This window comes from Ailuropoda melanoleuca, chromosome 4 (assembly GCF_002007445.2).
Source record: "Ailuropoda melanoleuca isolate Jingjing chromosome 4, ASM200744v2, whole genome shotgun sequence".
NCBI classification, from domain to species: Eukaryota; Metazoa; Chordata; class Mammalia; order Carnivora; family Ursidae; genus Ailuropoda; species Ailuropoda melanoleuca.
Window position 1 is genome coordinate 45,263,027 of NC_048221.1, and position 25,186 is coordinate 45,288,212.

Genomic DNA, 25,186 nt, shown 5'->3' on the forward strand with positions numbered 1-25,186 from the left:
CCCACCGTGAGGGGTTTGGGAGCCATTGGAATTGAAATAAGAGGGAGGCAGGTGGCTTGTCCCCAGCAGGCTTCCCTGGACACTCTGCCCTTTAGCTGAAGCTGGGAAGCTGCCTCTTGGCCCTCCTTTGAGAGTTGGTGCAAAGAGTCAGAGACTTCGGGGACACTGCCTAGAAGGGAAGCCTATGACGTGGGAAGGAGCTTGGCCTCTAGAGTGGAAACACCTGTGTTGGAATCCCAGCCCTGCCCTTGGTGAGTGAGGTGACCTTGGACTTTCTCAGGATACTTTGAAACTCACTCAGCTTTCTCATCTGTAAAATAAGAGTTAGAAAAACTAAGTCCCTTCCTCATGGAGCTGTTGAGAGGGTAAAACAGTGTAACGTGGGGGTAAAGTGCCTGCCCCAGTAGACACTGCACACCTGTAAGCTGCTGCCATGGGGACTGACTGTATGGAATGAGGAAGATCTAGGTTCGAGCCCTGCTTCTGCCACGTCCCTATCGAGGACCTGGGGCATGGTTGCCAACTGGAGAGCAGGAGCTAACAGTGTCCCCCTCACAGGGCTCCTGGGACAGTTAGACAACAGAAAGTGCCTCATGCAGTTGTGAGGGTCATAGAAAGATCTCAAAATTGGCTGATTATTTTTATTAATAAATGTTTTTTATTTAAAAAATGGATTCAGTTGGTTAAGCTCCTTACTCTTGATTTTGGCTCAGGATCATGGGGTTCAGGCTCCATGCACAGCGGGGAGTCTCCTTGAGATTCTATCTCTCCTTCTCCCTCCCGCCCCCTCCCCNCCCTCCACCTCCCCCACCCCCCGCACAGTCACACTCTTGCTCACTCTCAAATAACAAATTAATCTTTTTAAAAAATGGACTCATTTTTTTAAATAGATATCTTCTCAAAAAGTGGACTTGTGAGCTTTTGCTTCTATCTAGTGGTTTACGATCCAGTGGGCCAAGGGGGTGCTCTGTTTTATTTGTTTTCATCCTCCGTTTACCTAAGTCCCTCTGATTATATATTTGAAATGATGTTAGCAGTCCAGAAGGTCAGGACACTTCTGTGCCTTGGGTACTGGTTACTTATAGTGACAGACATTCTGGGTGAAGTGGAAAGGGAAGGGCATTCCAGTTACTCTGTGGTTTTAAGTGCTCTCTGACCCCAGGCCTTTACTTGTCTTCCCTTTTTTTTTTTTNTTTTTTTTTTTTTTTTTGTCCAAGTAATTTCTTTGACATATGTACCTTACCCTCTTACCCTTCTTCTCCATTCCCAGGAAACTAGTGTATCACTGAACAAAGGTCTTTTAAGATTTTTGGTCTCAAAATTCAGGTTTTGATAGAAACTCAACATTCAAAGGTGGTTACCATTCTTGGGCACATAAGACATGAGTGCCTCTCCTATAAAAGGAAAGTGACCCCTCGCACAGTACAATCCTGGTCGTAGCATCTCTCCAAGTGATGGTGGGCACCAGAGAAGGCATGGGCCTATTGGCTTCATTTTGTAGTTCAGAGCCAGAAACGACTGCAAGGCTTGTCAGCACATATGTTTGTGGCTCGTCCTCACTTGGGTATCAGAAGCGCAGTCCTGCTGAGGTACTCCTAGGAGAAAGTGCACCCTGGCACTTTCATGTTTTTAGAGGAATTGGAGACCCAGTATTTTTCTTTTTTCCTGAATAGTAAAGCCAACAACTTAGGCAGAAGTGGGCAAGTGCATGTATCTGCTCTTCTGGCCTTCCACGAGAGGACTGCATTGATTGGGGGTTACGGAGAGATCTTTGGAAGCAGAATGTTAATCTCTTTCCCTTGTGCAAAACCTAGAAGCAGGAATTGGTTTCTAAGAGGTGTCTTCAAAGGAATTCTCAGGTTTTCCATGGGCCTTCAAAATTTGACTAAAGAGCAAAAAAAAAAATGTCAGAGAAGACTTGGAAAGGGTTATATATTGAACCATCATTTTACTTTATCCTGTTAAATCCACTACAAGCCCAGATTTTCCTTCTTTCTTTCTCTTCGTTTAGGTCTAGCAAGAGGTCTGTGCTCTTCCTAACTTTCCTTAATGACTTCTAAGGAGGGAATGCTGCTTACGAACTTCCAGGCTGACACCACATTCTCCTCTGTTGGCTTGTGATGTGTTAGTCCAGGGCTTGGCAAACTATGGCCAGTAGGTCAAATCCAGTCCACGGCCTGCTTTTGTAAATAAAGTTTTATTGGAACACAGCCATGCTTACTCCTTTAGTATTATCTCTGGCTGTTTTCATGCTATGAGGGCAGAGTTGAATAGTTGCAACAGAGACCGTATAGCCTGCAAAGCCTCGAATATTTACCATTTGGCCCTTTACAGAAATCTCTGCCAACCCCTGTGCTTGTTGAATCTTTGCTGTCTAAATATTAATCTATTGAAGGGAAAGAACCATGTCTTTTCCTCTTTGTTCTGTGCTCTTCATCCCCTGGCATGCAACAATGGGTTTTTAGTAAATATTCACCAGATGACCAATATCCTAAGTCCCGAGATATTTTGGCCACTCACTCTCCTAATAAACAGGAATTCAGGGAAAGAGAGGTTTCTACTTTTTCTTTCCTTTGTTTTTTTTTTTCCCCCCAGGGGAGTAATGGTGTACAGGGGCAGTGGAATTGTGTTTTAGTAGACTTCTTTTTTCCTAGAGGTGATCTTCCCTTTCCTTCACTGTCTCTACTCAGATATATTCCATTACCCCTGTTCATCACCTTTCAACACAGATTTGGAAGGCAGACTAAAGCAGCTCTTTCCTGTGGGGATTTGGCATGTGGCTCAAGAACCCAGAGACCTGGGATTGCCGGTCTTCCGTCTGTAAGCCCTCGCTGACCACCCTACCCCAGACCACCACATTTTAAATTAGTCACTTCTTTATGGCCCAGTGCTCTGCTATTTCTGTACCTCCTGCAAAGGTTTCCTGCTGGCCTGCGGGCATTTAGTTAACCTTAAAATATCTGAAATGTTGGAGCCTCAGCTCCAGCCTGTTTGTCTTCTTTTTCTCCAAACTCCCTGGGTGATCTCATCTCCTCCCATGGCTTCCAGCTACCGTTCATGCCAACAACTCCCAAAGGTGTGGCTCCCGACTCCACCTCTTTGCCGATTTCTAGATTTCTGTTCAAATCTCTGTTGGGCATCTCTGCTGTGTTCATTCTAGGTTAGGATGACCTCAAGCACACCTGTCACCTCCCCTCCTCTGCCCCATTTGCCCTCTTGTATTCCGTGTGCTGCTCAGTGGGCTCACCAGCAGCCCTCCTGTTGCCCAGGGGAGATACCTGGATGTCTCTGGTCTCTTTCCTCTCTTACTTTTTGTCAGGAGCTCATTCTGTGTCCATTCCACCTCCCAGTAGTTTAATGGTCAGCATTCAGTTAGGACTTGTAAGGAGCCAGACAGTTGGTATCTTGAGGTTAAATGACATGACCATATTGGCCCCACTGCAGTCTGAGGAGCTAGGATTTGAAATGAGGCACTCTGGCGTCAGAATTCCTACTACTGGCCACCAGGCTATACCGCCTGCCAAAAGGGGGCTGTCCGAGTTCTGAGCCTGATTGTTTCTCACCTGGATAACTGGGATAGCCTCTTAGAGGCCTCCCTGCCTCTGGGCATTTCTCTCTTACATGCTACTGTCAATGATGTCCCCCAAGCAGAAGCTTCACCACTTCATCTCCTGTCTTACCAGCCTTCTGCAGATGCTGGAGTCCATTGCCACCATGATGAAATCCCGTGGTGCCCGGCATGGTCTGGCCCTGCCTGGACTTCTCTACCCACGCCCCCACTCTCATTGTCCTGCAGCCGCATCTGTTCATTTGTCAGTCCCTTCTGTGTGCTCAGATGCCTATGCTCTTTGTGGGACGGCCCCGTTCCTTCTGCCTGGAATACTTCCCAAGCCCTGTCGGAAATGCCTCCTGCTCAGAAACTTTCCCCTGATCCCCTGAGGCAGGGGTGGTGGTCTCCACCTCTGGGCTTCATTCACTACAGCAGTCACCACACTTCAGGTGGAGGTTCACTGTAAGACCCAAGGGAACAGAAACCAAGTTTGTCTTCACCCCCAAGTTCCGTAGAAAAGTCCCTGTGTGTGTGAGATGCAGGGAACTCAGCCTGTACATAACGTATCAGTGGAGGGAACCCTACTCCATAGGGTCCTTCTGAGAACTAGCTGAGATGTATGGGAAGCGCTCAGCTCAGCGTGCTGCCTAATACATAGTAATTGCTCATGGTTACTTTCTGGTTGTACGTTTCTCTCTCCACTCACCCACCCAGGAATGTAATTTCTTCCAGGATCAAGTTTCTGTCTGACTCCCCAGCACCTGGACCGTGGTGGGTGTTCATTACATGTTCTAAACATTCACCGAACGTATACAAGTTCTGACCCTCTGTGGCCACTGTAATGCTTTAGCCTTATTATCCTTTTTTGAATATAAGCATTAGGATGTGAACATGCGTGGTTAGTGGTTGTAACAACTATAACGGGGCCCCTTCTATAAGGGGTGGAAGGGAGTTAAGTTTAGCTGAGTCCAAGGGAAATAAATACATAATGTGAATTTGGAGGAATATCCTTGTGGTGCCAGGAACATTCAGGGTCTATTTTTCCTTCATCATAATAACTGCAGATAGTAGTAATAGTAATGAGGACCAGAATCTGAATGTTCATGTTCCAGGAGCTAGGCCACATGCCTTCTCCACCTGATCTCATTTACTCTTTATGGTGATCCTGCGTGGGTAGGTGCTGCCATGACCCCTTTTTGCTAAAGGGGAAATAAAGGACCCAAGAGGTCAAGTTACTTGCTCAGGGTCACCGAGCTAGCTGGTAATTGTGTCTGGGTTTATTTCCTGCCACAGCCTGAGGTCTCAGCTCTCTGTGTTGCTGCCTCCCTGTATGAGAAGCCTCCATTAATTTCCTTGGCACAGACGTGGCCCACATCCCCCTCCCTGGCCGGGGACCAAGGAAAGGGGCTCTGGACCCCTTTTGAGGACCACACCTCTGTTGATCAGGCAAAGTGGGATTTGTGGCTTCACTCTCGGTTGGTCTTTTGGCAGAGAGACTGTTTGTGGAGGGTGCTGTGCCTTCTGAATAGAGCAGAAGACAGTGTGTGTGGCTGGCGTCTGTGCTTTGGTTATCATACTGGCCTATGAACGACAGAGAAGGAAACCGTGAAAGTCTTTCTCTTTTAGGCTTGCTGTCTTGTTTGCCAAATAAAAACTCTAAGTGCTATACATGCCGCTTCACCTCTAACAAGTTCCAAGTTCCCAGGTCTATGAAAGTTAATGATGAGGAAACTCTCTTGCATAACTTCCTCTCTGTGGAGACAGAGGCGGCTTGTTTAATTAGGGTTTCTATGAAAGGTTAGATGACATTATTAACAATTTTTGGTTTTTACTTGCATCGAAGGAAGCACATGCGCTCTGGCATAATGTGAGGCTTGTTAGAGCTCGGCTTTTACTCATTTTGCACAAAGAGGCTCAGTGCACTGGATTCTCCCCATATTTGAGTCTTTGGTTGGTTGAAGAATATTCATTTTGGGGGAAGGAAAAAGAAAGGGTGCCCATTCTAAGACAGCAGCTGCACATGGCACTGTTATGTACTTTACCTGGGCTAGGTCCGATAGCTCCAGTTACAGAGGACGAAGGTGAGTCTCAAAAGAGCCAGAGCTGGCATGCCTGGGTGGCTCGTCAGTTAAGCAACTGCCTTCGGCTCAGGTCGTGATCTCTGGTCCTGGGATCGAGCCCCGTATCAGGCTCCCTGCCACTCCCCCTGCTTGTGCACCTGCTCTCTCTCATAAATAAATAAAATCTTAAAAGATTTTTTAAAAATTTGTCAGAGAGAGGGAGTGTGCACACAAGCAGGGGGAGCGGCAGGCAGAGGGAGAAGCAGGCTCCCCACTGAGCAAGGACCCAAAGTCACCCAATTAGCAAAGCTGAGATTCGAACCCAAGTCGGCCTCTCAAACATCTCTCATCTCTCTCCCATGCTAGAGAGCCCTGATGTTGAAACTCCAATGCCAGGGAGTTAACTCAGTGCTCCATTTTCACTGAGAGGTTATGCACACTGGAGAGCAGTGTCTGTCTTGTTACCATTGGGGCTGGGGCTAGGAAGCATTGGTTACTTCAACCAAGAGGCAAGGAATCCCTCCTTGGTCATACCATGAATTTTCAAAGTCATCTTACAAATCCATACAATGATGAGTTTTATACTAACATATGAGCTTTTCTTTAGTTTCCACTGGTGTTCTTTATGGAGTAGCTTTCTCTGGTCTGAGGTGAACTTGTCCCTGACATAAGAAGGGCTCTTGCTCAGCTATGTTTCTTTGAGTTTTCTGGAATTCATGTTGGCGGGGAGAGTGGGGAGTGAAAGCCAGAGTGCATTGCAGATGGCTGTCGCAAACCCCTCTACTATTTCCAATTAGTGGATGCATGTGTGAGTTGTATGCCTGTCTTATATTTACAAGAGGAAGTATCCCGTTTAATTTTATTTTCACACCCGAAGCCCAAGTGTTAAGAGAACATGGTGTTTTAGCACTCCCTCGGTTATCAGCTGGAGCGCGGAGGTTGTGTGTATTGTCACATACAGTTTTCTGAGTATATTTCTACATTTGTTACCTGGCAACATTGCTGCGTCGGGACATGGAGATGTGTTGGTTCCTACCAGATCTGCACTGTTCATATTGTAGAAGGTAGAGCCTGTTTTTCTGGCAGGAATTTATAAGAGGAGAAGGCAGGAGGCTCATGGAATTCAGCTAAGATGGGCTGAGGCATTGCAGTGACTGTCCCCAGACAAGGGGTTCAGGGGTTTGACGGGATGTAGACTCTTGTCCTGCCCGAATTTCTGCATGACTGTGTTGTTGCCCACCCACCAGTTCTGATGGGAAAGGAAATCCCCTAGTAGGGGTGACAGCCACAGCATCTCTTGCTGGGGTCACTGTCTGAGCTACTTAGAGCCTTTTCAGGGTCTTCGTTGAGCTGAGGCGATGCATGGAAAACACTGTGTATAAAAGAATGTAAATGCTTAGCAGGGCCTATATATACTCTCAGGCTCTCTTAGCACAACCATGCCCCCGCCCCCGCCGCCCTATGTGATGAACCCCTGTCCTTCCAAGATGTTTGTGTTCAAAACCCTTGCGTCATAGGTTTGAACGTCCTCTTGGTCGTAGCAGCACTTTCCGAGACTCAGAGAAAGCTCACTGAGACCAAGGGCATTGAATTCTCTAGCACCCGTGACATTTCTTGACGAATGCCTGAGAGGGACAAGTTCCCATGGCAACAGTTTCTAAAAGAGTTTTGTGGCATCAACAGGTTAGGCGAGGTATCAGAGTCACGGAGCTCTGCAGCCGTCCTGCAAGCACGCGCTCCTGTTCAGTTCCTCCATGCCAAGGCGCCAAAGGGGCAGTCTGTTCAGAAGCCCCAGCAGGCACTGCACAGCCGGCCAGGTTGGGCTGGATTTCAGGGCACATTTGTGTCTCCCTGCAGTGCTCACTTCTGAAGGCGTCTCTGAGGAAGAGGCCTTTTTAGTCCACTGGACTCTTAATGTCTTGCCTTTTAAGAAAGAAAAGGAGCACTGATTATGCCTGGAGGCATTTAGAAGCCATCAGTTAGCTTTAAATATATATATATATTTTTTTTTTTAAGTGCTCTGATCTCCTTTAGAAAACCCGAGAAGCCATTTTATTAATGGTTCTTGGCTCTTGGGAATTAATATTACCCCTAGCATGATCAGGAAGTGTTCTAAGAAGATGCTATATAATTCCTCAAGATTTTTTTTTTATAGCTATTGGATATTTTTGTATACCTGAGCAAGACCTGACCCCGAGGGTTCCAAGCTTGGCTGATTGTCCTGAGCACCCTTAACTTAGAAATCTATATCCTGCTGTTTAAACTTTAAGATGATCCCTAACTTGATTAAAGTCCTCAACCAGTAGGCCGAGGAAAATGCTTCAGAAAAAACAAGGTCATGCTGCATTTTTTTGGTAAGCACAGGAATCAACAAAGAGATGTTATATAACTTCTATTTATATCCTCCTTGCTCACTATCTGCAGGCAGACAAGAGTCGCTGAGAAGGGATTTAATGAGCTCTCTGGGTTTGCTCACCTTCCTGAGCTGGTAGGAACCAGCTTGTTCTCAAGTGCGTCAGCAAAGAATCTGGCTGTGGGTGGGCGGCCAGGGTAGGTGGACGGACTTGTTGCCATGGTGTTCTTTAATTCCCCTGTCTCTCAGAGATCTCACTCCCCCCTTCCCTGACTCCTTCCTTTCCCCCCTTTTCTTTCTTTCTTTCTTTTTAATCTGTAAGCTTCCTTGTTTCTCACACCTACTCCTGATTCTTGGAGCTGTCTCCGGAAACAGAATATTTTTCCTCCCCCACCCCCCGCCACTCCCCCCCACAAAAAAGCTCTCCATTGTGTAGCTCCAGGACATCAGAAGAGTTTCTGCTAAGGTATATTGTGTTCACCCTCCCCTATTTCTTTTCCCCTGATTTTCTTTTTTTTTATTTTTTTTAATTTTTATTTTTTTTTTTTTAAAGATTTTATTTATTTATTTGACAGAGATAGAGACAGCCAGCGAGAGAGGGAACACAAGCAGGGGGAGTGGGAGAGGAAGAAGCAGGCTCATAGCGGAGGAGCCTGATGTGGGGCTCGATCCCATAACGCCGGGATCACGCCCTGAGCCGAAGGCAGACGCTTAACCGCTGTGCCACCCAGGCGCCCCTGATTTTCTTTTTTTTTAAATACCCAGCCCTTCCATTATAGGGACCAATCCCAGAAGTCTTTAATCGCACCCAATAGAAGCTTACTCTTCCCTGTTGGATTGCCCCCAAACCGGGTGGATTCCATTGTCAGTCGTAGGAACAATTGCTATGCCCCAAAGGAGAAGGGCTGTTTGTATTTCCCTACATTTTCCTGTGTGCTCTTGCCCTGGGCGGGTGGATGTCTCCTGTCTCACCTAGCACATTATAAAATAGAACCACATGAAAACAAGAGAATGTGTTTGTCCCACAGTGATAATTCCTGGAGCTTGGGCAATTTCTGTTACCTGAAGGTTGCAGTTGAAATTAATCAGCCTGCACCAAAAAAAAAAAAAAAAAGTGGGGGGTGGGTTGTGGCTCCACCCAGTTCTCAGCAGGGAAGTGGAACTGGCATTCTGAGAAGTCATCTGCGGCAGCCCCCAGGAGTGCCCACCACAGAGCCTTTGAGATGGGCCTGCATGACCATCCACATTCCCGCCAGAGCTGAGGTATTGAAAAGATGTGAGTAGGGACGTTTTAATGAAATGTTCTTAGAAAAGAAAAAGCAGTTCCCACGAGGACAGGCTTAAAAAAAAAAAAAAGCCAAAACCCACCCCTGCCTTGCCCAAGAGTTGTGCAACTCTTAATAGCAGTAGCCTGTTTGAATAATCAAAGGCAAGCTGACTTCCCCCTATTAACTTCTGTTAGAGACATCTGCATAAAATATCCCCAGATTCCAAACCAAGAAGGTAATTTTTTTTTTCTCCGAGTAACTGGAGGGACTTTCCCTTTGGAGCTCTTCCAGCAGAGTTAACTTCGTGGTTGAAAATCTTTTCTCATTAGAAACTGCCAGCATTTTGAATCCTGACGTGGGGATAGGAAAGACACCTCGTCCACCAGCATGGAGGCTGGGCCTCACAATCTAATTGACATTCACAAATGGCTTTGGGACTTCTGTCACAACCTTTCTTTTCACTGGGAAATCTGTACCCACTTACATTTCCTAAGGGTCCCCTAAGTTCCTTTTTGAGACTGGCAGAGGCTCTCTTGCTGTTTCTATCACTTTCCCGTGGCTGAGCTTTAAACTATCCATCGAGATGGCCCGGACACTGACCAGGCTAGTCTTATAAACCATCTAATGTCTTCAAGCCACTTGTTTCCCTTTGCATTTGGGACTTAAAAAAAAAAAAAGTATATTGCATTTGAGGAGGATGTATTTCAGTTGCCCTCACCATACGGTGTTTGAGAAATGTGTTTTTATTAGCCTCCTTGCAACATAAGCCCACAAACTGTTCAGCCCAGAGCCTGGGTAGTTATCCTGTCCAGGAGCGAGCCAGGTTCTGAGATGGTAGGCACACAAATGATTGTCCTTCCTGCTCCATAGTTCATAATACAGGTGTCAGTGAGGCCAGAGTAGTTAACAGTTAACTAGATGGATTAAGGATCTCCAGCCAGCCTGAGCCCTTCACAGAGGCATGTGTACAAACCCGATAAGCCTCTGAGAGGCGCGAAGGGCACATCAGCCGCCTTCACCCAGTCCTTGGCATGTTTCATTGTCTCCATTTGGCAGGACATGGGGCTTTCACAGGTGGGGATCTTTGGGTTATTGAGTTAAACTTTAGCTGCCATGGTGCAAATCTCGATTCAACTGAAGGTTTTTGGAAATAAACCCCTTCAGGATTACTGTGCATTCATCAAGATAGCAAACACGTCTTGAGCACCTGGCGGGTTCCAGGCATTGTATGAATTGGCCGTGATACAGTCAGGGTTGAGGTCAGTTCGGGTCTGCCCTCCAGGAGCTTACAGTCTAGTGGGAGACATGGCTAGTATACCAGTTCAATAACTAACACCCTGGGAGAAGCATGAGGAAGGAAACAGCCAGGGCACAGAGCATCAAGGAGAACCCACTTAGGTCAGGAAAGGCTTCTCTAAAGAGGTGCCCTTTAAACTAAAACCTAACAGATAAGAGAACCAGACATGAGCAGAGGGCAAGAGTGTTCAGACAGACAGGCTGGCATGGGGTTGGCCTCTTGCCAGAGCTGGAGGAGGCCAAGGTGGTGGAAGCATAGCAACAGGGGGAGCAGGAATGAAATGACGGCTGGACCCCAGTAATAGGCTTGTCATCAGGCAACCTGACTGCCAGCCCCTAGTCAGTGCTTCTAAAGGGCACCAAGTTGGCTCGGGCCGTCACTCACTTGCATACATGTTACTGATGCCAAAGCCATAATATATTAAGCAGCACTTACACAGATGAATGCTGTGTAATTTCATCCCGCCATCTCCATCCATTTGGCCAGCTGTACGTTTTACTGCCCGACCCAAGGATGTTCTCCGCAGCCACAGGGAAGCTACCTGATGAGCCAGCACCTGGTGAAATGGGCCTGCGGGGTTGGGATATGCAAGTCCTGGAGCTTTTCCTTTGGGGTCCACAGGGGTCTGTCACCTGAGAATTGGTGGAATTGAGCAGAGGACTGAGGGTGACTGTGGGACCTCCATCAGGAAGGCACTCGCTTTGATTGATGTTTTGCTATTTGCCAGCCAGTGTCCTTGCCCCTGGCAGGCCAGGGTATATTTATTTTTCTTTGGATTTTATGGTTGAGTGGATTTGTCATAGGTTTGCTGAGAGCATGGAAGGGAAAGTGACTGGTATAAAATACCTACCAGGTGCCAGGCATCTGCTGGGCTTTTCCCTGTGTTACCGCCTTTACTCCATCCAACAGGCCTCTCAGGTGGCAACTTACCCTCCCCCCTCCTCCATTACAGGTGAGGAAAGGGATGCTGCCGGTTAAGAAATGAACTTTCCAAACCCACCCAGCTCCTCAGTGCCCCCTCCCCATCCACTTCTACCTTGCAAAGGCTGCAGGATACACGGCCCTTTCTCTGACCCCTGCCACTGTCTGTGCAAACACAGGAAATGAGTGTGCAAAAGATTGTTCTTGACATGGATGCAGAGCTCAGGTTGGATGCCCTGTGGAACCTTGTAACTTTTAGGGCAGGAGAAATCGGTCACTGTTGATTAATTGCCCTCAGGATACAGAATGGAAATAAGACCAAAGATCAAAGTCCTTCCCCTCTGGCTCCTGTGTTAGTCCTCTTTCTCACTAGCACAGATTGAACCCCCAAGTGAAGTGGGAAGGAACAGGCAAATTCGACCTCGGCACCCCGTGCTCTCTTTCTGGGGGCATGGTCGAAATTTTTGGTGGTAGAGTTTTCCACACATCTCTTTTCAGGCCTCGTGCAGGTCGGAGGCTCACAGAGAAGGCTTCTGTGTCCCCCATGGCAAGTCTGTGGGCAGGCGACATGGGACCTGAGAGTCTCACCCTAACCGCCAGAAGTTACTTTTTCACTGAGTCATAGAATCAGCTCTGGAGGGCACCTCCTGCAGCCCCAGACATGCACTTGAGATTGTCCCACATCTTCTTCAGTTGAGTAGATGTCCCTGCGCCGAGATTCTAAAACCTTCCTGAGTGCTTTAGCAACAGTCCTTCCTGAGGTCCAAGTCTCCTTTGCTGCGTACCACCTTTCCTTTTTCTAAGCCTCATGCTGACGTGAAGAGCAACCACAGTGCCTTCTTGCACTTGAGGAAGATTCCCAAGGAGGCCCGTCCCATAGTGCTGTGCGGCGTCAGGCGATGTTGGGGGCTGGATCTACTTCACATTCCACTGGTCGTCTTTGTTTGTCTCTGGAGGCTTTTCTGTGTTTCTCTTCCGTCTTTGGCTGGAAGAGACAGCTGCCAGTACACATCACAAAAGATGCTGGCTTTTGGCATCCATAAGGAGGTTCGAGAATTGAACCCAGAGAAGATTTGGAGTCTCCTTGATGTCTTGTCCCTGGGTCAAAGGTCCAGGGTCCTCTAGAAGAATGCCCTACCTGCTTTTCTGACATCTGTTTGATTTTACTGTTAAATACTGCTAGAGATATTTGCTTATAGTTTACCTACACATATACAGGAACTTTGTAAGAGAACACCTTAAAAAAATTATTTTAGGAAGTACAGTTTGTTGGTTGTTGGTGGTGAATATGTGAAAACTGTCAGTGTTTTGGTCCACACTGAGAGGGGACCAGCCTGCTTACCAAATAGGGCAGACTTTCTCCACAGCTGCTGATCCCTGTGGGCGCTGGAGACAAAAACGGAGAGGTATTAAGCTTTCTATCCTAGGAGAAAAGTGGTTCTTATAGAACAGGTTGGACTTTACTGCTTGCTAAAATTGATTAATTCACCCTGAAAAGAGTCATGTAGAGCCACTGCTTTGGCCTTGACCTTGGAGCTCAGGCCCTTACGTGGAGCTCAGTGACCAGACGACTTTGAGTGAGGAGCTCCACGTCCTCCAGCGTTTCGCTCAGGCCTTAGAAGGCAGGTGTGACCCAGAAGGCGGCTTCCGTCGGCCCTGGCACGGCAGAGCTGTGGAAGCAGGGCGTTCGTGTCTAAGTCTTCATGAGACAGCTCTACGGTTTAGGCCAGGGAGAACTTTCTTTGAGAAAAATGAACTTGAAATGGGGATATCTTTCTAGTGTAGACTTGGTTTGCTTCATCACTCCTATCTTTTCTGCTTCGAAGTTTATTTTACCACTGAACTCACTGAAGCTAGAGGCATCCTCACGGAGCCTGGTGAGCTGAAAGCTCCAGGTGCTTCCTGGTTAAAACCCACCGAACCTTGCAAAACATATCCTTCCTAGAGTGATAACTTATACCAGGGGAGTGTTTGATTCTTAATGCCCAATTTATTAATTATTAGACTCTTTCATTATATCATACTTTTTCTAAGGAATGGTTAAAAAAAAAACGATAATGGAAAAATAGTTCATGTTGCGTGTTTAGGGCCTATCTGCAAGAAGGGTCTGACACCAAGCTTGTATTCTGCCTTACATTAAACTTTGAGAAACAGAAGCAAAATTGTTTATTTTTATGTCTAAGGGAATCTGAACGGCTTCTATAGTGAAATTCCAGCTGGATTTTTTTTTTTTCAGTTTCCTTTATTGTGACAGTTACTGAGAACTGCTCTTCACTGTGTTTTTGCTGTCCATTTAGAGACCATCTTGACCTGCCAGTATCAGCTAGCATAGTTTATCATTGGATGTCTTGTGGACACTAGACTTTGGTCAGTATGGAACACCCAGCATACAGGTTGAGCCACGTATCTTACTATCTTACGTTCTAATACCTTTCCTTTGAAAGGGGAATTGATAGATAACAGCAGCACCTTACATTTGAATAGGTTCCCATAGTAATCAAAGTGTTTTTTCACACATAATGTTTCATAACTGCAACCTTGATGGGCCCCTAGCTTCCACGTAATGCAGACAAGGCAGGTGGTAAGAGTCTAGTTTTTCAGATAAGGAACCCAGGGCATAAACACTCTTAAGTAAATTGCCCAAGATCACGTGGCTGCTTAGTGAGGAGTGAAGGCTGAAATTGAGGTTTCCAGACTTCCGGTTCTCCAAGCGGCGGTGCCTAACCACCTGTGCTTTATCACTTAGTTCATGGTCCATGATCCTGGGGTTTGATTGTTGTCCTTGGTTTCTAAGACAAGGACTCAAAACCTATAGCCGTCATTGTGTGTCAGTGGTTTTGCTACCATGTAACCCCCAGCCCTGGCCAATCTTCAACGGGCAGAAGGGGCTTGTTTGGGAGCCCATCTGAACAAAGTGCGTGCATCAGGCCTCACAGGAAAGTTGGGGAGCTCACATGTGTATCTACCACAGCTATTCTTTACTGTGAGAATAGTCTGTGTTTGTGCAGCTGAGAGACCCGGCGTGGTGGTGGGGGTGGATTATAAAAAGCCAGGAGGTGTTTAGAGGTTGACAAACTCTTGCTCAGATGAGAGGTGTTTCACAAAGCAGAGAGGTCGCGAGCATGGGCTGACGCGGTAGAGAAGGGAGGCCTGAGTCCTGGGCCACTGCCACCATTTCCTAGCTGTGTGACTTGGCAAGTTATTTAACCTCTTTGAGCCTCAGTTTCCTTATCTTTAAAGCGGGGTTAGTATTAGTACATACGTCATGGGATAGTTACAAGGGTTAAATGAGGTAATATCTATAAAGCACTTAGGCGGTGCCTGGAAAATATAAAGTGTTCAGTGACCATTCACTGTAACATAATTTATAGAAAGGGGGGCCCCGGAAACAGTGACTGCTCAGTTAACCACAGGCTCAGGAAGAGAACTCCACAGGTAGCCATTCGTAGCCTTGGTAGCCACAGCTGCCCCTCTTGACACCTGCAGAGCACCTGTTCAAGCCGGGAAGGTCTGGTCGAAGATGTTCCCTCAAGTCCCCGAGACTCCCAAGGCCAAGTCTGATGTCCTTGTGTTTCAGACACTGGGTGAAAAGAGAAAAATCAGACTCCAGGGAAGAATTTTCATCAGCCCCTGGAAGTTCAAGCATTGAGCACTGTTCGGCAGTCACATGTTTTAAATTCTTGGACTCAGTCTGAGAACTTAATTCATTTTGCAGCAGATAAGTGACCAGAGTGAATGTCATGGGCTGTGGTGGTCAGGTCATGTGGTACTAGGCAATGAAATGGAAAAGCTCATTCTCTGGATTCCCTCCAGGCCCAGCACAAGGGCCTCTGGAGGGTGGGCCAGCCTCAGGGTGGAAATGGTTTCCTGTGGGGCAGGACCAAAGCCTCGAAGCTGTCCAGTGGCGCTGTGGACTACTGCCCCCAGACCATCCCTGCTCCTGTCACACTCCATCCTGGATCGTGTCTTACCTCTGCTGCCTGCCACTCTCCATTCTTTTAGTTAAGATGCCCATAAAGGGCTTTTCCCTTCAGAAAGGCCTTATGTTCCTATAGGTGCAGGCTGGCTGGCTCTGTGTTCTGGGGTACAAAGTCTCTCTTTGCCCCCCAAATCTGTGAACTCTGGAGAAGATGACTTTTCAAGAAGGTGCTCATGTGCTCGCCTTTCCTGGTGTGTGTCCAGTGCATGGAGCAGGCCTTTGTCTCCCATGCTTCTCCAGGGACCCCTTGTCTGCAGTGTAATTGAGACTGTGACCTCTTGCACCTAAAGAAAGGAGTGTCCACCCAGCCCCTCCCACACACTGCCTGCCTGTCACTAGGATAGCTGCCACTGTCTTCTAGTCTCTAACTCCAGGCTGCCTCTTATTTGAGAAGCCAGGTGGGCTTGTCATCAACCATGCTCCACTTCTTTGCAAAGACTTGTGTGGCCATAGTTGTGTCTGCTGGGCTAATTAAGCAATACCTTAGTATTTTCTAGTGATCTGAAAGGATGTTTGCATTATTATTTTAAACTAAGACCTCAGTTCCTGAGTCTCTCTACAGCTTAAGCAGCCCAAGGAGGGCAAACTGTCCACTTGACAGTTACCAAGGGTAAGAACATGCCCTCGGTCATTGTGTCAACCAGCCACAAACCAGCCTGGTCAAAAGTGAGTGGCTTGCACAGTCAGAGACAAAGATTCTGTGTGGCCTGGGCAAGTCTCTTCCCCCCGCCTTAGGCCTCAGTTTCCTCCTCTGTAAAATGTGAGGGCTGGACTCAACGGGTGGTATCCAAACAACGTTCTTTGTAGCCCTGCAGCTCCAAGGAGTTACAGTGGCAGAGAGAGGGTCCTTCCCGCTCTGTTTCCAGCCGAACAGTTCTGCCCCTACCTCTCTCAAACGTGGGGTCTTTCCCTAAGGTGGTGTTTGCAGAGGGAGAAAGAATGGGTTTCTCTGCTGGGAACAATATGGGAAACTGCTGGAATAGAGTGCTTCCCGCTTTCACATTCTGTGATCTGTAATTTCTTTTTTGCGATTCTGGTTTTTCAGCTTGGCTTAGGACAGCCACGCCTAGGTCCCCTCCCACCATGGCCCTCCAGAGCCACCGCAGAGGTAGCCGCTGCCCGTGCTCACTTGCTTACCTGCTCCCTCCCCTTCCTTAAAGCCATGCCAAGCAGACCTGTTGTCTGTGATGTTGGGGTTGGTGCTTGTGTGTCTGCCCCCAAACCAGCCTTCGAGTTCCCTGTCCTACCACAGGGGCTGGTCTTCCGTGTGTTCCTCAAAAAGGCAGGATGGTAGCAAGAGCCCCAGGGTCGGGGGGGGAGGGGAGCAAGAAGCACCAGACCTCCCAACCCATCTCTGATCTAGAACAGGACCGATTGATAAACGCTGATACTGTCTTGGCAGTCTCCTAAGACGCTCTCAAGACAGCTCACATGGAAGGGGCTTTGAAGCCACATGTGTTTTGAAGATGCGTGGACGGTGAAGAAAGGTCAGCTGTGAGGGTAGCGACACAGATCCCTCTGCCGGCAGAGATGGCCTCAGAGGGTGGCCCCTTCTCTGGACAACTTTCTATCATTCTCTAGCTTTCTGGGAGCAAAGCCGATCTTCTTTTCCTCTCTCCCTTTTCATTGTGACATAATTCATGTACTATAATATGCATAGATTTTAAGTGTATGGTTCGATCAGATCTGACAAATGTGCATACGTGTATCCGTTTTCTATGGCTGCTGTAACAATTTACTACAAACTTAGCGACTTAAAACAGCCAGACTTTCTATCTCACAAGTTTGACATGAGTCTTAACTAGGCCGAAATCCAGGTGTTGGCAGGGCTGTGTTCCTTTCTGGAGTCTCCAGGGGAGAACCCGTTTCCTTTTCTTTTCCAGTAGAGGCTGCCTGTGTTCCTCAGGTCACGGCCCCTTCCTCCATCTTCCCAGCCTGCAGTGGTGCTTGGAGTCCTCAGATGGCCTCACTCTGAGCTCCTCTTCCATCTCCTTCTTCCACTCTTAGGACCTTTGTGGTCATATTGCCTCCCCTGAATAATCTAGGGTAATCTCCATCTTTTAAGGTCAGCAGCTTTGTTTCCCTTAGCCATGGAAGGTAACATGTTCACAGGTTCCAGGTTTTATTATTATTGCTGTAGTTATTTCTACCACACCTTTCTGTTTACCACCAGCCTAATCAGGGTATTTCCTTCAGTCCAGAAAGTTCTCTTCTTTCCCTTCAGTCTCCCCACTCACTCCCCAGGGTCATCCACTGTTCTGACTTCTCTTACCACCATGTAATGTTGCCGGCTCTAGGCCAGGTGAATTTTGAATGGTTACCTCAAACTTGCTAGGTGAGGTGCAGTGAAACCTTTGGAAAAGCAGAACGATCTCTACTTGACACTACTGGCTCTTCTTTGGAGAAAGGGGTCGTTCACAGGTTCAGGGAGGAAAGTAGACAAGTAGCTTGTGGAAAAGGCCCTGCTTCAGAAATGACAGATGTTGACGAGGATGCTGAGAAAGGGGAACCCTCTTACACTGTTGGTGGGAACGCAAGCTGGTGCAGTCACTCTGGAAAATTGTATGGAGGTTCCTCAAAAAATTGAATATGGAGCTACCCTATGACCCAGAAATTACTCTACTGGGTATTTAGCCCAAAGACATAAATGATCCAAAGAGGCACCTGCTCCCCAATGTTTATAGCACAATGTCCACAATAGCCAAACTGTAGGAAGAGCCCAGATGTTCATTGATAGATGAATGGATATAGAAATTGTGGTATATACATACAGTGGAATATTACTCAGCCGTCAAAAAATGAAATCTTGCCATTTGCAACAACGTGGATAGAACTAGAGGGTATAATGCTAAGTAAAATAAGTCAATCAGAGAAAGACAATTGTCATATGATCTCAGTCATATGGAATTTAAGAAACAAAACGAGGATCATAGGGGAAGAAAGGAAAAAATAGAACAAGACGAAATCAGAGAGGGAGACAAACCATAAGAGACACTTAATCTTAGGAAACAAACTCTGAGGGTTGGTGGAGGGGGAGGGTTGGTGAAGGGGTTACTGGGGGATGGAGTGATGGAACAAAAAGAAAAAAAGAGAAGGCCCTGCTTCAAGAGCCTGAGGTCTGGAGGCCAAGTACCCACCTGCTCTGATCTGAGGTCCCTCCTGCATCTGGGGAAACACTCCTGGGGAGGGTGACCCCTTTCCTCCCAAGTCCTCCAAATACAGTATCACAGAAAGAGGTTTAACAAAAAGGCTTTTGAACTGTGTGCGGGGCCCTGGTCTGGCCGAGTCCAGACCACGCTGGGCACCAGAGAGGGACAATAACTGCCTCCAGGAGCCTCCACCTGAGGGCCTCCATTCCTCAGCCCCCGATTTATCCCCGTGGCACATTCTGCCTCTGTGGGGGAGCTATCTTAGTTCTTCTATGCTGCTGTCACTTTTCACTTCTCCTCTTACACAAGATAGCACTGCTTCCCTTCTGGAGACCAAGCTTCTTCCTTCCAGAGTATCTTTATTTAGCTTCTCAGGCGGGAGACCTGAGGCGACAGCTTTTGACTCTCACAGCGTCTTGGCAAGGTTACATTTGTCACTGTGGGCATCTCGGGGGTGTGCTAAATACTTGATGTCCATTATCTTTTAGGGTCCCCTGATCTCTCAGACCCGAGTAATAACTACCTCTCTAGAATGTTTGTGTGAGAAAACGCACATGAAGGTTTACTCTGGATTCCTGGCACCTTATAAGCAGGCAGGAAATGTCGATCATTGTGCGTATCACCGTGATTTTCTCATTAGATCTTCGTAACCACCGTGTGGTCCTGTAACCACCGTGTGGTCCTGTTACCATGCCCATTTTTCAGATGAGAAAATTTAGGTTTTAGAGAGATCGTCACTTTCTAAGGTGATACCAGCTCATGAGTGGCGGAGCTGAAACCCTGGTGTCTCTGACTCCAGAGACAGGATTCTCCCACTTCACTACCCTGCCCTCGCCACTTAGGGGGACGCCTTCACTGTGGGGTTTTCACATTATACTAACGTGATGGCGGTACAAAAACAAAAAAACAAAAACAAAAAACGATGCTCGGCGGGCCCCGCGTTAAGCGCTTTGTGGGCACTGTGGCAGCCCTTCCACGTGGGTTCCGAGAGGCTGTGTAACTTGCCTCGGGTGACAGAGCTAGTGAGTAGGGGACCCAGGGGGCTCTGACTGGAAAGCTTGCCCTCTAACCCCTTCATCCAGGAATGGTTTCCTTCCTTCGAGGCACTGGCAATATTTCTCCTTTTGACGCTGACTAACAACGGCGATGGAGCACGCCTCCCATGTCAGCATGGTGGCTGGGGACCTCCGGCACTTACACAGGACTCCACCTTCCAGCCTCCAGCCTTGTTTGGTCCTGGTTCTCTGTGCTTATTCATGTCTCTGTACCCTAGTGTCCACTTTCTTATTTTGTTGACCACATTCTGTTTATAAAGTGGCTTCAGATCCTTGAGGGACTAAGGACTGATATAAATAATGCAAAATAAATATACCGGCCGTTGCAAAACATATATAGAAGTGTGTAATCCTCAGTCACTTGCCCTTCTCCCATTTCATAAGAGGTTCCCTTCCCCTGACCCTATCAGTTGACATCTGTTGGGTTAACCAGCTAGACGTTGAGCAGTGCGGTTTGTAGCTGGCGATCGCTCTGCACTGGGTTGCGCTGTTACGAATGACAGATGGCAGGCTTTAGTTATTTATTTATTTGCTTACCTACTTAAAGTGCATTTGCTTTTTTGTTTTGTTTTGTTTTTTTGAGTGACCAGATTGTTCAAAGGATGCTTTTTAGGTTGCCTCCATGCAACGAGAAGAGTAATGGGGTAGCAATTGAGGTTAATTGCCCCGAGTGGCCCCCTCTGGTGCAGTCTCCCCGTGACCCCATGTGGGTGAGATATTGCATGGCTTATCTTGGTAAAAAAATGTAGTCACCATAATTCGGTGGTTATAGGTTGAGTTCTTAGTCCCTGCATCTCTCCTTTTGTTTGTAGATGCATCAGCTCTCAAAGAAGTGAACAGTTAGAACTTGCTTTTTCATAGTTGAGCAGTTTTCCAGAATTAATCTAGGCTGAGGATTTACTTCTGGCACAGCCACTGAATATAAGCAGGATCTGATTGAGAGGCTGTAGTTAAAAGGAGCCATGAAGTATTGGGTTGCATTCATTCTTTCATCAAATGATTAGGAAGCTCCCTCTATGTGTTGGGGCCCCTCCGGATGCTCTGGAGACAGCTGTAAATCATACAGGTGAGGCACCTGCCCTCTTGGAGCTTACACTCTGCGTAAGACATACAGTAAGTAGGCGCATGACAGATACAAGAGACCAGTTGCAGTTGCAGGGGAGAATAAGCATTTGGCCAAATTGCTGGCAGTAGGATCATCAGGGATGGCCTCACTGAGGACGTGCTATTACTGGGACAGTGAAGGATGAGGGGACCCTAGCAATGGGAAGAGCCAGGAAAAGCGAGGAAGAGCAAGACAGTGGCCCTGAGTGTCTGATACAGTATTCTTTGCCAGCATTCTCTTGCATCAGTTTCACAAGGATAAATGGCTATTTTAGTAAAACATCCTTAGGGTGATTATTGAATTACTGTGTCTTTTCCTTACCAGGCTGCCAGTTTCATGGGAGGCAGGGTCCAGGCCTCTTTTTGTTCACTGTTGTATCTCCTATGATGGGCATAGTGCCCAACACATGGCAGGTGCACAGTAAATACTAGATGGATGGATAAACAGATAGATGCATAGGTGCATGGATGAATGGGTAAATGGATGGAATGATGGATGAATAGATGAAATAGTAAGAAACCCAAAAGAAGAGAAAAGGTGGTGAAGGGCAATGGAGGACACGAAAGACTTGAGCTTGGTTCAAAGAGTGTGGGAGTCTGGGAGGACTCAGTGACACACAGAATAAGGCCAAGCAGTAGGTAGGCGATGACTTGTACGCCACTGGGAGCTGTTGGAGGGGAAAAGATAGAACCAGGGAGCACAAGTAGGAAGGATGGATCTTGTGCTGTATGTTGAAAACAACCAGAAGTAAGGAAGAACAGTGAGGGGAGGAAAGAGCACAGTCAGGAAGTGCTTTGTCGACAGATGAGACTGGCATTTGTCAATGCAGCATAGGGGCTGGTGGCTAGAAGAAGGGTCACAGTGACTATAGTTGTCTTCTGGCAAATGGACACAGGGTGGCTTTCCCCGGGCCTGCTGAATCTGGCAGCAGGTGTTGGGGGGGATGGGGCAGGCTGAGAGATTGAGGAGTTAAGGAGCTACAATGGCTGGTAAGGTTTTACTTTTTTCTAGGATTGCAAGCCTAAGGCTACCTTCGGTAGGGAAATGCCATCTTTCCAAATGGGAGAGGATATGAAATTGGCAGAAAAATCCAACTGGAAGAAGCAAATATATTGTTTGGAGCTTTGTTTTATTCCTCTGGAAATGACCGTATTGTATTTTTATGTAAATAATTCACAACAGCATGGTGTTTGCAAAGGGGTGAAAAGAGAATACTCATAAATGAAGTTGAGACACCATATTGTGTTTTTACATCAACATTGTATACTATTGCTTGCAGTGGGCCCAAAAACAAATGTGCATCCAAGAGGCAAGCTACCTGTTAACTTTGAGCTTCTTCATCTAACCACTCTTTACTTGTCCTTCAAGACCTGATTTGAAAACCACCTTTTCCACAAAGATTTTGGGACCACTCTAGCCCACTGTCATCCTTGCCAGCTCTGAGCTTCTAGGATGTAACCGTCTGTGTAGCTTCTAGAACACTCTTTACTGACACATTTTTGTTTTGCTTATGGACTTGTCATCCTAACCTGGTTTGGAGCCCTACAGAACCAGGCAGCACAGCTCACTGATCTGTATATATTCACAGGGCTGTGCAAAGTGGAGGGGCTCACAGAAGTCCTTAAACACATGACAGGACCTGCACTGATCACCAAAAATACATCGTTTCCATTGTTAATGGAGTTGTTTTGGGTATGTGAAGGCTCTTAGTAGGCTAGAATCTCCCCACCACCCCTTAGCCTGTGTGACTGCTGCGTCAAAGACATCCCATGGCGGGCTGCTTAAAGTCTCTGTATAGGAAACCTCAGGCCATACAATCCAGAGAACGATAGTGCATGGAACCAACTTTGGTCCAAACCTAGACCGTTTGTGAGGTTTTGCAGCCAGCTCTGATCACCATGAGGTTTTGGTGTTTTGAGTGGGATTAGATCACTGGTCTGTCACAGCGTTGATAATCTGTGGGTTTTCCTCGGCAGCACTCCTTTTTCTGCCGGTTAACAGAAGATAAGAAGTCAGAAAAATTCTTCAAGGTTTTCTATGACCGAATGAAGGTGGCCCAGCAGGAAATCAAAGCAACAGTGACCGTGAACACCAGTGACTTGGGGAATAAAAAGAAAGATGATGAAATAGACAGGGATGCCCCATCACGGAAAAAAGGTGAGTGTTCCCCTGCGTGTGGCCCTCCCACCAGCTGGACCTCCAAACTCCAAACTGTATTTCGACTAAGGCTTTCAGGAGAAGCAAACCAATCTGGTTATAATGTAATTCTTCCCAAGTAACCAGAGCTGAACTGCCGTGCTTTAGTGGTTCTTGTATAAAAAATTTATGTACCTACTTCTTGGTCAAGCTTGAGGTTTTATTGGCAGGAAGTCCACTTGTAATCTTTTCCTATAATTTTCTATTCAATGGTAGGGAAAGTTAAGGAAGACACACACTTTAGGGGGCCTGAGGGCCTCAGTTGGTTAAGTGTTTGACTCTTAATTTCAGCACAGGTCATGATGTCAGGGTTGTGGGATCGAACCCCACATCGGGCTCCGCGCTCAGTGGGGAATCTGCTTAAGATTCTCTCTCTCCTCTCCCTCTCCCCAACACTCACGCGTGCTCTCTTTCCCTCTCCCTCTTTAAAATAAATAAATAAATCTTAAAAAAAAAAAAAAGACAAACACTTTAAAACTTGGTGTCCATCATTTGACACCTAACTCCCCCTTATGTTCTAATTTATTTGAAAGTTTCTGAAGTTGTTCATTTTTGCTCTCACTCGAAGAGGAGTCATACTTGGAAGTAGGTAGACGCACCAGTGTTGGAGTCAAATGGCTGTGAACAGGTTAATGAGCCACTCCGGGCCTCTTTTTTTAAGTTTAGAACTGGGTTTCTCAGCCACAGTACATTTGGCATCTGGAGGATGAGTTTCTGGAGGGGCTGTCCTGTGCACTGCGGATGTCTAGCAGCATATGTGGCCTCTACCCAGTAGATGCTAGTAGCCTGCCCTGTAGCCGACTGGAAGCATCCTCAGATTTTGCTAATTGTCCCCTGGGTGGGCGTGGGCGCAAAATCAGATCTAGTTTATAACCACTGATCTAGAATGGGAATAAAGAGAAGAAGAAGAAAGGCTAACCTTTACTAAGTACTTTCTATGAACCAGGCACTGTTCAAAGTCCTTTACATCCTTTACTTCATTTGGAACTGAAATTAACCCTCTAAAATAGATAGAATTATTATCCCCATTTTACAGATAAGGAAACTGAGGAGTGGAGATTGACTTGTCCTTGTTAAGGCTAGGCAGCAACTAGGCAGTAGAACCAGGATTTAAACCCAGGTACTCGGGCTACAAAGTGCCATACTCCTCACTCAGATGCCTAGTTACCTCCCAGAGTTACTCTGAGGAGTCGATGAGATAATACCCAGTGCCTTGGTACTCCATGGAAAGCGCTCAACCTGTTGTCACCACAATAACAGTAATTATGGTTGCAGTCACTGTTATGTTGACCCTCTCAGAAGCTTCTCTAGGTAGAATTCGTTGATGCTTTCCTGTTTTGCAGATGAGAACACTGAGGCCCAGAGCCATATAGGTTTGTGAGGTTGACAGAGCTGATACTAAGGCTTTTCCTCTAAAACAGTGCAAGCATAGATGAAATGTCAGAGCTGTGAGCCAGTTGGCGGGGCGTGACTCAGTTTTAATCCTAAGGACTTAAGAGAAGTGACTCCTTGGAGTGTTTGGCCAACCTTGAAGATTTCTAGTGAATACCAGAACCTACATTTTTGAACGTTATCTTTCATGCAGTGAATGGTCCTCCTGAGGACTCAACAACATGGAGTGTCTTATGTTTGTATTCTAGCCAAAGAGCCCTCGACACAAATAACGGAAGAGGTCCGAGATCAGCTCCTTGAGGCCTCTGCTGCCACTAGGAAAGCCTTCAGCACCTTCCGGAGGGAGGCTGACCCCGATGACCACTACCAGTCCGGGGAAGGTGCCCAGGCCACGGCAGACAAGACCAAGGACGAGCTGGAGATGAGTGCGGTCATCACCATCATGCAGCCCATTCTCCGGTTCCTACAGCTCCTGTGCGAAAACCACAACCGGGACCTGCAGGTGAGGGCTGGCCCCTGGGACTTGCCGCTCCTCAGACATCTCTGCTCCCCTCGCCACCACCAGCTTCCTTGAGTCGAGGACCCAGCATGGTTCTGACATCTGGGCAACTGACGTGTTTGTCTGTCTTCCCCACCATCTCTACAGGGCCTGGACCAAATCTCTTGCTCACCAGTATAGGTGCCTACTGCATACACAGTGAAATGTGGGTATGTGCCTGTGTGTGTGTGTGTGTGTGTGTGTGCGCATGTGCGTGCTGGCGCGCACTAGGCTGCCATAGATGCACAGGTAAAACCTGGATGGACGGATGGATGATTAAATATACTAGACTTAAAAAATCTGATACATAGAAAGTTCCAATT

The 25,186-nt window shown here is 47.1% G+C and overlaps 1 protein-coding gene across 9 annotated transcripts in view; it reads left to right on the forward strand.

The window, feature by feature from the left end:
- ITPR1 (inositol 1,4,5-trisphosphate receptor type 1) overlaps positions 1–25,186 on the forward strand; it is a 328,561-nt gene that overhangs the window by 226,408 nt on the left and 76,967 nt on the right. For all 9 annotated transcript variants that reach the window (XR_004624746.1, XM_019800455.2, XM_034658671.1 and 6 more), the window contains 2 exons: positions 22,714–22,894; positions 24,574–24,827. Coding sequence is in view for 8 of the 9 variants with exons in the window: in XM_019800455.2 (XP_019656014.1) it covers positions 22,714–22,894; positions 24,574–24,827 (435 nt within the window). In the remaining variant the exon portion in view is untranslated. The remainder of the gene's footprint in view (positions 1–22,713; positions 22,895–24,573; positions 24,828–25,186) is intronic.